General features: G+C 41.6%; 1 protein-coding gene across 1 annotated transcript in view; it reads left to right on the top strand.

The window, feature by feature from the left end:
- Positions 1 to 219: 219 nt before the first annotated feature.
- Positions 220 to 11,865, top strand: part of SUSD5 (sushi domain containing 5) — a 53,533-nt gene continuing 41,887 nt past the window's right edge. The window contains exons 1-3 of the mRNA XM_012646880.1: positions 220 to 737; positions 6,699 to 6,876; positions 11,069 to 11,187. Coding sequence (XP_012502334.1) covers positions 626 to 737; positions 6,699 to 6,876; positions 11,069 to 11,187 — 409 coding nt within the window. The 5' untranslated portion in view covers positions 220 to 625. The remainder of the gene's footprint in view (positions 738 to 6,698; positions 6,877 to 11,068; positions 11,188 to 11,865) is intronic.

Below are 11,865 nucleotides of genomic sequence, written 5' to 3'. Positions count from 1 at the left end.
CTATTCCGTGCGTTTCACACCTTAGAGTGAGGTTGGTAAGTTAGATTCTTCCTCTTTTTCATTAAAACAAAACAAAACACCAAAAAACAGAAAGCTCCTCCTCTATGGGAAGACGCCAGACGGCAAGTCAAGAGGCAGAGGGCAGAGTTGGGCGCCCGCTTTTTAACGGTCCTGCCCGAGGGCCTCGGCCTCTCAGACTGCGTCACCCTCTCCCCAAGAGTCCCCCAGACAGGCGGGGGTTCCTTGCAGCCGGCTCTCCGCCCTCCCCGCCTCCCCGCGCCCTCACCCTCCGCCCCGCTGCGCCCGCGGAAAGCGCGGTCCGGCGCAGCCCCTTTTGGCACCGAAGCTTCCAGGTGCCCGGCGAGAAGGCGGAGCCGGGTTACAACCGCCTCTCCGGCGCCACGGAGAAGACCCCCGGGAGTTCGGCGGCCCCCGCGCTCAGGCGTCCCAGGCCGCCTCCGGCTTTCCGCGTTCTTGCCTCTCGGCGCGCCGGGCGCGAAGCCTGCGACTCGCGAGCAGAGCGCAGAGCGCAGCGCCGAGTGGCGCACGCTGGGCCGTGGGCCGGGCAACCCCGAGCTCAGCCGGAGCCCTCACCCGAGCCCGCCGGCCCGCGGACGCCGGGACCATGGTTGCCGAGGGACCTGGCCCGCGCGCCCGGTTGCGCAGCCCCCTGCCCGGGGTCTGGGCGTCGGCGCTTCTCCTGCTGGGTCTGCCGCGCCTCTCCGTGCGGGCGGATGGTGAGTGTTCGGGAGGCTGCGGGGCCAGGGGTGGACCTTGGGGTCCGGGCGGGGAGGACGAAGCTCGCCCAGGCTGCTCCCTCGGACAGGCCGGGCAAGCGGCCAGCCCGGGAGGAATGAGCGAGCGGCGGTCCTGCGACCCAGCATCCCTCTCCCGGCCCACCAAGTCCGCGCGCCCACACGCCCGCCGGGGCGCCCGCACCCTCCCTTAGCGCCGAGCGCGCACCGGAGAAAGCCTGTGCGTTGGTCCCGCAGTCCCGCAGCGGGCTTTCCCAAGGTCTCCATAAAAGTTCTGCAAAATGAAATCACGTCTCAGGTGCCCTAGAACCTCCTCTGCTGAGAGGTCATTCCCCACCATCTCTCAGTTTCTCAACGTCTATTAAATGTGCTCCTGACGACAAGGTCGGTGGTTGGAAAACTCCGTCGGATATTTTGGCTCGGTCCAGGAAAATCTGAAAGGATGAGTGGGTATCAACTAGACTACGGGAAAGAAGCGTGTCCCGGGTAAACGGCTCAGAGGCTCTCCGAGTGGCAGGGAAAATGGGACAAATGATATAAAGCAAAGTGCCGGGAGGCAAGAGTGCAGGGCGGGATGTTGAGAAATAGGTAGGGGCCAGGTTATTATAGGTTCTCAGAGAATTGGTCCTCTTTTTGTTTTTGTTTTTTTGAGCCCGAATTCAGCTTTTTAAGACTTACCTCAAATTACCAGGATGAGAGCTCTGTATCAATTCCGTTTTGAAAAACTAAGTCAGCTGTGTTTTGATTTTGGAACAAAACCCTGCTGACTTGGGACAGGAGGATCTGAAGGAAGCCGGCTTAAAAGCCAGCAGTTCTCACACCCATGAGGGGTTTCTAGTAAATCCAAGTTTAGAACCAATTACATTGATAAAGGAGACCTGCCCTCAGCTGATTTAGGATGCTTTGTATATTTTTAACTGTCATTCTTATTTAGCAAGCAACATTGGGTGAAACTAGAAGACATGACAGAAAGAAGCATGATGGTTAGGAAAAGGGAAAAGCCAAGAAGAAAAAAGCCTCGGGATATTCTCTTAGAGGTTTTAGTCCTGTTTTTTAAGTGCAGGCTCGAAGAGCTCTTTGCTCCTGATTAAGGATGAATGTCTATTTCTCCGAATCCTCAGAGAGAGTGTTAGAGACAAAACATTTTAACTTTGAAAGCTGTTGCCATCGCTAATATTTTAAATTGAGATATAATTCACATAAAACGTGCCATTTTAAACTGTACAATTCAATGGTTTTTAGCGTATTCATTATTTGTGCAAACTGTGGTTGTGCATCTAATTCCAGGACATTTCCATCACCCCCAAAAGAAATCCCATAGCTGTTAGCAGTCAATCCACTAGCAGTTCTTTACTGTCGTGTTTTTGCCTGACATTGAGTCATGAAAATTAAGCAGATTTTAAAGAATGCAAGTAGAGTAAATTGGAGCTAGTATTAACTTTTGAATGATGTATACTATTGTAGCAATTTTAATTCCTTTTAAAGAAATATCTTTGCAATCTATGAGGCTTTAGAGTTTCACCTCATCGTAACGGTTTAAGTGGAGTGCCACATGGATAAGGGTCAATATTTTGTGCCTATCTAGCTTAATATGGGTCATAGAAAGTTGAAGCAGAAATGTCATTGGACAAAGAGAAAGGGCGAACAACACCAGAGCATATGATCCCATTACTGCTTGCCAGGAATGCTTTCTTTTCTCCTTCCTTTTCTTCGCCCAGCTTCCCCAATGGAGAATTGTAGGTACACTTCCTTTTAAGAAACTCCATTTGCTGAGCTCCAACTTTCATAATGGAACCAGGAAGACTTATAGGCTATATTAGGAATGGATTCTTTTCTTTACTAAATGCTTTACCACCATTTCCCACATTTGGTTATTTGTGTGTTACCGTGATGGGAGGAGGAAGAAGAAGTGTTCAGCTAAACTGTGATGCATTACATATATTTGAAGAGAGAGATTGAGAGAGAAACTATTTCTAAAAAATAAGTCAGAAAAATTCAGATGAAAAACATTTAGTTACCTTTGACTAATTAGATACACATCTCATACGTAAAGGAGATTTGTACTATACTTTTAAATACTTTTGAAATGGAAGAATCTTTACATTAACTGAATGTAAATGAACTGTGTTTAGGTAGTGATTACAGGGAAAGATTCATTAATTCAATAGATATTATCTACTATATACCAGGCATTGTCCCTGCTGATGAAGATAGAATGATAAAGAAAGATAGGGGCCTAGCACTCTGGGAGGCCGAGGCGGGAGGATCATTTGAGCTCAGGAGTTCCAGACCAGCCTGAGCAAGAGTGAGACGCCTGTCTCTACTAAAAATAGAAAGAAATTGGCTGGACAACTAAAAATATATAGAAAAAAATTAGCCAGGCATGGTGTTGCATGCCTGTAATCCCAGCTACTCGAGAGGCTGAGGCAGGAGGATCGCTTGAGCCCAGGAGTTTGAGGTTGCTGTGAGCTAGGCTAACGCCACGGCACTCTAGCCTGGGCAACAGAGCGAGACTCTGTCTCAAAAAAAAAAAAAAAAAAGAAAGAAAGAAAGAAAGATAGGTCTTTTCTATAAGGGAGCTTAAAATCCATTGTGGGAGAGAGTCATTAAATAATTATATAAATGAAATGTGAAATTGCAACTTTGATAACTGATAAGATTAAAGGACAGAAGGTGCTCTGAGAGCATATACTAGGAGATTTTGACTTGGTGCAGGAGGATCTGAAAGATGAGTAAGAATTAAGTGGGCAGTGAGGGGGAGGAAGGAGTGTCTTGGGTAGAGAATAACATGTGAAAGAACATGTGAGTGGCAGGGAAAATGGAACATGTGGCAGAAGTAGTTAGAGATGATGGGAGGGAAATTGGCAGGGGCATCATGATGATGTGGGGCCTCATAGATCAAATTTTGTCTTAATCCAAAAACGGAAAGGAAGATATTAAATGGTTTCGAGTAGTAGAGTCCTGATCAGACTTGCGTTTTGAAAAGATCACCCTGCTTGTGATGTAGGGAGAATAAATGGAACCAGGGCAAGATTGGATGTAGGATGCTATTTCAGTTGTCCAGGTGAGATATAGGGGTAGATGGAGTCGATGGAAAACATGGACTGAAGAGAAAAATGTGTCATCTGTGTAAGGATGGTCTTTGAAACCATGTATGTGGATGGCATCCTAAGGAAAAATTCTACAGTGGGAAGAGAAGACCTAGAACTGAGTCTGGAGTGAGGGAAATAAGTTTAGGATTATTGAACCTACATTCATGCAAGATATTGTCCTGTAACTTTCATTTCTTGTAATTTTCTTGTAGGTGTTCATATCAAAGTTTTGCTGGTTCCTAAAATGAATTGGAAAGTTGTTTCCCCTCTTATTCTTTGAAACAGTTTCTGTAAGATGAGGCTTTTGTTTGTTTGTTTTGATAGTAAAATCATCTGTATTTGCAGGTTTTCTTGCGGGAATATTTTAAATAATTTCTTAAATTATTTATTAGATAAATGAATATTCAGAATTTAAATTCATTTTGTATCAATGTTGGTGTTGTGTTTTTTAAGAAATTTGCCCACTTCATCTAAATTGTCAAATGTGCTGGCATATATAACATAATAATCTCTAATTATCATTTCAGGGTCTATGGGATCTGTAGTGATGTTCCCTTTCCTTCTTGATATTGGTAATTTGTATTTTCTCTCCTTTTGTCTTGATTAGTTTTGCTAGGGGTTTTATTATTCTCTTGAAAAAAGCAACTTTTGACTTTATTTTCTCTATTATATGTCTACTTTCCATTTTATTGATATCTGCTCTATATTATTTTCTTCTTTCACTTCTTTAGAAGCTTTGATTTTGTGGGGCTTTTTTTTAGTTTTTTGAGCTAGAAACTTAAATCACTGATTTTTGACCATACTTCTTTTGTAACATGAGCCTCTGAGGCTATGAATGTCCCTTATATACTACTTTAGTTTCTCCCCAAGATTTTGTCCCTTAACAAAAATATTAAAATATTTTCTTTCAATTGTGATTTCTTCTTTGAACATGATTTATTTAGAGGTATATTTTGTAAGCCAGGTGCAGTGGCTCACACCTATAATCCTAGCACTCTGGGAGGCTGAGCCAGTAGGATTGCTTGAGGCCAGGAGTTTGAGACCAGCCTGAGCAAGAAAGAGACCCCGTCTCTACAAAAAAATAGAAAAATTAGCCAGGCATGGTGGTGTACACCTATAGACCCAGCTACTCAGAAGGCTGAGGCAGGAGGATCACTTGAGCCCAGAAGCTTGAGGTTGCAGTGAGCTAGGATGACACCACAGCACTCTAGCCCAGGCGACAGAGCAAGACCCTGTCTTAAAAAAAAAAAAAAAGTATGTTTTGTAATTTCCATGCACAAGGGGATTTTCCTTGTTATTACTTTGCTGTCGAGAAGCAATGTAACAATAATTAAGATCACTGACAAGGAACCAAAGTGTCTGGTTTCATATCTCAGCTGTATGATCTTAGACAAGTATTAATCACTAATTAACTGTAAAATGGGGATAATAATAACACCTATATCATAGAGTTGTTGTAAGGATTAATATAACACATATTTGTAAAGCAGTTTGAACAACATCTGACCCATAGTAAATGCTGTGTAAGTGTTTGATAAATAAATGACTTTAGCTTGTTTGTGTTGTGGTCTGAAAAACATGCTTTACATGATTTGGGTCTTTTGAGATTTTTAGATTTGCCTTATAGCTAAGTGTTTGATCCATTTTACAAATGTTCTGTACAAAATGAATGTGTATTTTGTAGTTTGGTGTGCAGTACTGTACGTCGGTCCTTACATCAAGAGTGTTAGTTTTGTTGCTTAAATCTTCTATATCCTTTCTGATTTTTTTCTGTTTTGTCAATTAGTGAGGGGGAGAGTGGTTAAAATTTTCCACGAGGATTGTGGATTCTTTTACTTCTTGTAGTTTTGTTGGTATTGCGTTTTTATAGTCAAATGTGGGAGCACCAAACACCTACACATATGTTTATTTTGAAAATTTTTTGAATTGTTTATAACTTTTGGTTTTGTTGGGATTATTATATTTATTATAATAATTTTGCAAGTAGGTGATAGTTGTATCTTATTCTAATAAAATTGATATATTATGAAAATTTTGCTGACAGACAGAAGTAAAGTGTCTCATTTTAATTGGTTTTCTTACTCTTCTGCCTTTACCTTAAACTTTATAGGGATACCCAAGGCATTGCTTCATCCCTCCAGGAGGCTCCTGGGGACCACAGTGCTTGCTCCTACACCATGGTTTTCTCGCCTAAAGCTCTCTTTTGCTTTCAGCCTGGGCTTCCACTTCTGCCTGAATCCATGCTCCCATTCCCTCATCTGTCACACGTTCTTTGAGGCCCACCACATGCCCCTATATTATGTGTTGCAGCGAGCCAGGGTGTACCACACATGGTCCCTGCTGTCTTGTCCAGTAGGAGAGAAGCACAGCAGACACAAATGACTTCATTGTGGGAAGGACCTGATAAAGTCCTAAGGCAAGGGACAGAGAGAAGGGAAACAACCTGCTGTGTAGGGGGTCACAGACGAAGACAGAGCTGAGGCCTAAATCATGCCTTGGACACCAAGTGACCCAACTCAGGGGAACCTAGGACATGAGCTCTGCCACATAGTATTTGTAAGATACCCTTTTAAAAGAAATATTTGAAGGGCTTATCCAGATAAACATGCCATAGTAGATTGTTGTTATTGCTTTTTTAAGAAGACAAGAGCAAAAAATGGATGAAAGCACTAGTGTAATTGTCATCACCTGGTCCCAGGGGTGGTGTACAATGGGGGTGGTTGCTGCACTTGGGTCTTCAGGCAAGGAGGAAGCTATCGTTCTGACCAGTGTCTGCCAGAGGATGAGTTTGCTGAGACTAAATGCCCATGGATCCTGGAACCTGCATGTGTTTGTGCTTCTCCCCACACAGGGAAGCTCTTTGTGCTGGAGTCTCAGAATGGCTCTCGGGGTCTGGAACTGGAGGCGGCTCAGCTGTCCTGCAAGAGCAGGGGCGCTCACCTTGTGTCTGCAGACGAGCTGCGGAGGGTGGTCCGGGATTGTGCCTTCCCAGTATGCACCACAGGCTGGCTGGCAGACGGCACACTTGGGTAAGTCAGCTCGCCTTTCCCGCCTACCCTGACCGCCCCACCAAGGCTGACATGGGGGCTCAAAAATTGTACTGTTGAGGCACCAGGATAGGCAAAGTGCAGTGGGCAATGGTTTCCAGGGCATTCTTGTTTTGAGTTCTTATATAAAAGCATTTTTCTGGAGTTCTGTCACAATCTTTTCCCTTCCTTACTTTGTTATTTTGAATTTTCTCTTTAAATTATAAAAATAATACATGCTCATTATAAAAATTTCAAATAATACAGATTTATATTAATATAAAATACAAAGTAAGTTTTTCTCTTCTTCTCCACCTAGAGATAATGACTGTCAACTAGTATATATTCTTTATCCCTTTTTCTCTGTGGATAATCGTCTGCATATATTATATATGTGTAGGAACATAGTATGGGGGTTTTAAAATATGGCCACAAAGTTTTTCATGCCACTTCTGTCAAGAGGTGTGCTCTATATCTCCTCCCTTTGAATCAGGGACAGCATGGTATTGCCTCCACTGACAGAATACAGCATTAGTGAGACTAGGTGACCTCTGAGATCAGGTTGGAAAAATCCATGCAGCTTCCATCTGGAATTCTGAGGACAACCACTTTCATAGCCTTGAGATGCCATGTGAAGTCTGACTATGCTGAGATGGCCATGCTGTGAGGAGGGCCAGGCCGCGTGGAGATGCAGGGGCTCTTGCCAATGGCCCCGACCAATGTCCTAGCCAGGCCAGTTTCATGGCCAAAGATGTGAGTGAGGATGCCTCCGGGTGATTCTTTTCCCAGCTGTTGAGTTGTCTCCAGCCTATAAGTCTTGCCTCCTCAGGCCCTAGACATTATATAGCAGACGCGGGCCATTCCCACTGTGCCCTAAGTTCCTGACCAATGGAATCCTCTAGAGAAGTAATTCTAAAGCTAGGAGGAAGCTTTGCAGTACTTCTGGTATTTGCTTCCTTAGTTATTACTCAGAGAAGGCAGGAGCCATTCTATTTTCTCCTTCATGCCAGAGGAATGTGAAAGAATAAAACAAGCTCCAAGAGCTACTTTGGTAGATGATGACCCTGAAGCTGGCTAGCTGGCAGGTGGCCATGGAAAACATACACAGCCGTGCTGACTCACGTCTCCAAATGCGCCAAGTGTGAAGCAGCAACTGAATAAAGGGGACAACTGAGGCTAATCCAGAGCCTTTCAGTGAATCTGGAACTGTAGTTCTCTCTGCCTTATATTGTATATCCATGCTCTTGAATAGACAAAATATGCATATGCATTTCCATAATGTAGTAAAGTATTAATAGTAACGTTTTTAATAACTTTGTTAATATAATTTCATCAGATAACCAGGGTACTCAGAGATTCTGAAGAGCCACTTGAAACTAGACTTAGGTCTCCTGGGCATTGCAAGTCAGAACTGAGTCATTGGAAAGATCTGTCTTCTGTGGGTTTGCTATACAGTGTGAAGACATGTTAGTGGGTCTCTGCTGAGATATTTCTTTATAAAGAAAGCATACTTATTTGTTATATTTGCTAGACAACATATTCAAAATAGTTTTTCTGTCCTTCCATTTTAATGTCTCTGGAACCAGGAAGTATCTGACCATTAGCATGTACATTTCACTGTGGGTCTTTCCTGCATGGCTTCCCTCACTCCTTACACACACACTAAAAAGCAATTATTAAATGTGTGGTCCATCTTTTAATTGATGGCATAGTAGACATATAGCATATCTGACCTGTATCTCCATGAATTTTATGTTGAGCATACATATAAATTCAGAGAAGGTTGAAGGTCTAGAGTGATGAATTCAGAGTTGGGGCCACTTATCTCCCAAGAACTTTTGCAGATTCCATAAAGGGTGGCTGAAAATCTGAGTAGCAACTTTGATAGTTTCACGGGACTAGAAGGATAGCGATTTGAATTCAACTTGTGTGTAGGAGGGGGCCTGGTGAGCCCTTTTGCTTGGGTTGGGTCCTTGCAGAGCTGTATCCCAGGAGTAAGAGTAAACTAGACACAGTATACTGGACAGTGAACTGGACGCAGACCCTCCAAGGAGCAGCAGAATACCTTCAAATCCTCTATAGCCGTGAATTTGGCTTTTTTTCCTCTTTTGAGGAAGATAATATTATCCTAGGCCTCAATTTATTTCAACAAACAATTTTAGTCAATGTAGGATTTGTCGTACAATATAAAATAACTTATCACATGAGGAGACAAGGCAAAAAGAATTAAATTCAAGAAAAACAATAACTAATAGAAACTCCAGATATTAGCATCGGTAGATACAGACTTTATCCTTAAAGTGTTCAAAGACATAAAAGACAAAAGAGAGAATTCTGCAAAACACGGAAAACTATACAAATAATTAGCTGGAAACTCTCGACATGAAAGATACAATAACTAAAATTTAAAACATAGTAGATAGATCTAACAGCTGATTAAAAAGAGCCAAAGATAGCTGGGCACGGTGGCACATGTCTGTAGTCCCAGCTACTCGGGAGGCTGAGGCAAGAGGATTGCTTGAGCTCAGGAGTTCGAGTCCAGCCTGGACAATATAGTGAGATCCTGTCTGTCGCTCTCTAAAAAAGGGAAAAGTCAAAGAGAGAATTAGTGAACTGGACTATATTACAGACAATTATATCCAGAATAAATAACAGAGGGGAAAAAAGATGAAAAACATATAAGAAAGGTTAAAAGACAAAGAAAATATACATAATTGGAATTCTAAAGGGAGAAGAGAAAGAAAACGCAATAAAAGCAATATGAGAATTATTCACAACTGAAGAAAAACATCAAGGCACAGATTGTAGAAGCCCTGCAAAGCCCAATTAGGATAAATGCAAAAAAATCCACAACTAGGCACATTATGGTAAGACTGATATGAATCAAATATAAAGGAAAAAATATTAAAAGAAATAAGATAAAGAGAGATTACCTTCAAAGGAGTAATAATAAACTGACAATGAAAGCCCAAAGATGATTGATATCTTCAAAGTGCTAAAAAAAAATTAGTGCCAACCTAGAATTTTATACCCAGTGAAAAATATCTTCCAGTAATAAAGGTGAAATAAAGACATTTTCAGAAAGACAAAAGGTGAGAGAATTTATCACATCCAAGCTGCATGCACTAAATGAAACACTGAAGGGTACTCTTCAGGCTAGAGGAAAATAATTGCAGGTGAAAGTCTGGAGATACAAAAAAGAATAAATGGAAAATAAATATATGGGAAAATTGAAATTATATAATTATATAAAGCAATAATAATAATGAGCACTAAAAATGATTTATGTAAGTGGGAAGCATTTTAAAGATGTTAATTCATAGCATTTTAAGTATTTTAAGTTGTATTATTAAAGGACAGGGTAAAAGTAATATTTGATTTTACTAAATCAAAGAAAGCATGTTGTGACCTCTGGATACTACCGAAAGAATACCAAAAGGATGTTTAACTTCCAAATCAATTCAGAGGAAAAGAGAATGCCAAAAAAAGAAGAGAATTCAAATAATCCAAAACAGGGAAAAGAAAGAAGACGAATGAAAGAGAAAATGGGCAGAACTAATAAAAACCACTTATAAGATGGCAGATTTAAATTCAAAGAGATTGATGATTAAATTAAGGATAAGTAGGTAAGATGCTCCAATTAGGAAATAAAGATTGTGAGATGGTTTTTAAAAATTAAACTATTTGCTGTTTATAAAAGATATCCCTAAATAAATCACAGGAAAAAATATATATATAATGGAAATTAGCATACATATCCAAACTTGTGGGGTGCTGCCAAAGCTACACCCAGAGGGAAATCTAAAGCATTAAATGTTTGTATTATAAAAGGAAAAAAGCTGAAGGTTCATCAACCTAATGATCTATTGTAAGAAATTTGGAAAAGAATGGCAAAACAAGAGAAAAAGAAAAGAGCAGAATTTTATGAAATAAAAAACAAATATATACTAGAAGAGCTGAACCATGTATTGTCTCTGAAACTTGAATCGACACTTACGACTTCAACCCAAGCATCACCTGTATTCCTGAATTTAGACCTTTGTTTGGGGAGAATGTTTCCATATTGATGCTTTCAGCCAAAGCTCATGAATCAGAAAATTCTCTCCTGATTTCAGAGCTGACAGCAGAAAAGAATTGTTCTTATTTCCAACCCAGAGAAGTTCTCCTAACTCAGTGCCTTCTTTGTCTGTTTTAGGACAACCGTGTGTAGCAAAGGGAGTGGTGAACAGCAAATCATGAGAGCTGTTGATGTGAGGATTGAGAGCAACCCAGTTCCTGGTGGCATGTACAATGCCCTTTGTATTAAGGATGAAGGTCAGTGCCAGAGTCTTTGTAAAGGTCTTGGAGGGTGTGCTATCTCAGGTTGGGTTCTCTAGGAGACCTTGAGATGAGGATTCACTGAACATGGTTTCTAAGGAAGACTTCCAAAGAAAAGCAAGTAGAGCAGTGGGGAAGTATACAGGGAAGGGAAGGGGGCCAAGCAGTGATGCAGTATTAAGCAATGTCCACTGTGGTGGGGGACGGGTAACTTTTCCTCAAAGAATCTCTGGAGACAGTGTACGTGACCACAGTTTTCCTGATTGGGGTGAGGAAGCTGGGGTGTTTATACCATTACACCTATCAGTCCTTGGTGAAAGATTACTTCAGGAGATGAAATTCTCAGTCTCTGTGGGGTTTTTGTGTGCACAGGCAAAAGGTTCCAGTAGCCTGAGTGCCACCCTCCAACACATAGGCACAGGTGCCCCACCCGTGTACGTGAGAATGGTAAAGGTATCTCGATAATAAGGGCAGAGCCCTGGCAGCAACTAATACAATTGCTGTTGTTCACAACTTGCCCTTCCACCTCTCTTCATAGTGTACAGTACACTTAAAAGAAAAAAAGTCTTTTTCCCAAAAAGAAAATTTATAGGATTTAGAGAACTGCTCCTAGGAATGAAAATTCAGCTTCCTTTTGGGAAATCAGCCAAGTGGTAAGGAGAAAACCATAAGGAA

Source organism: Propithecus coquereli, unplaced genomic scaffold (genome assembly GCF_000956105.1).
Source record: "Propithecus coquereli isolate 6110/MARCELLA unplaced genomic scaffold, Pcoq_1.0 Scaffold251, whole genome shotgun sequence".
In the NCBI taxonomy this organism is placed as follows: domain Eukaryota; kingdom Metazoa; phylum Chordata; class Mammalia; order Primates; family Indriidae; genus Propithecus; species Propithecus coquereli.
The sequence above is the reverse complement of the archived record's forward strand: the minus strand, read 5'-3'. Positions and strand labels throughout refer to the sequence as shown.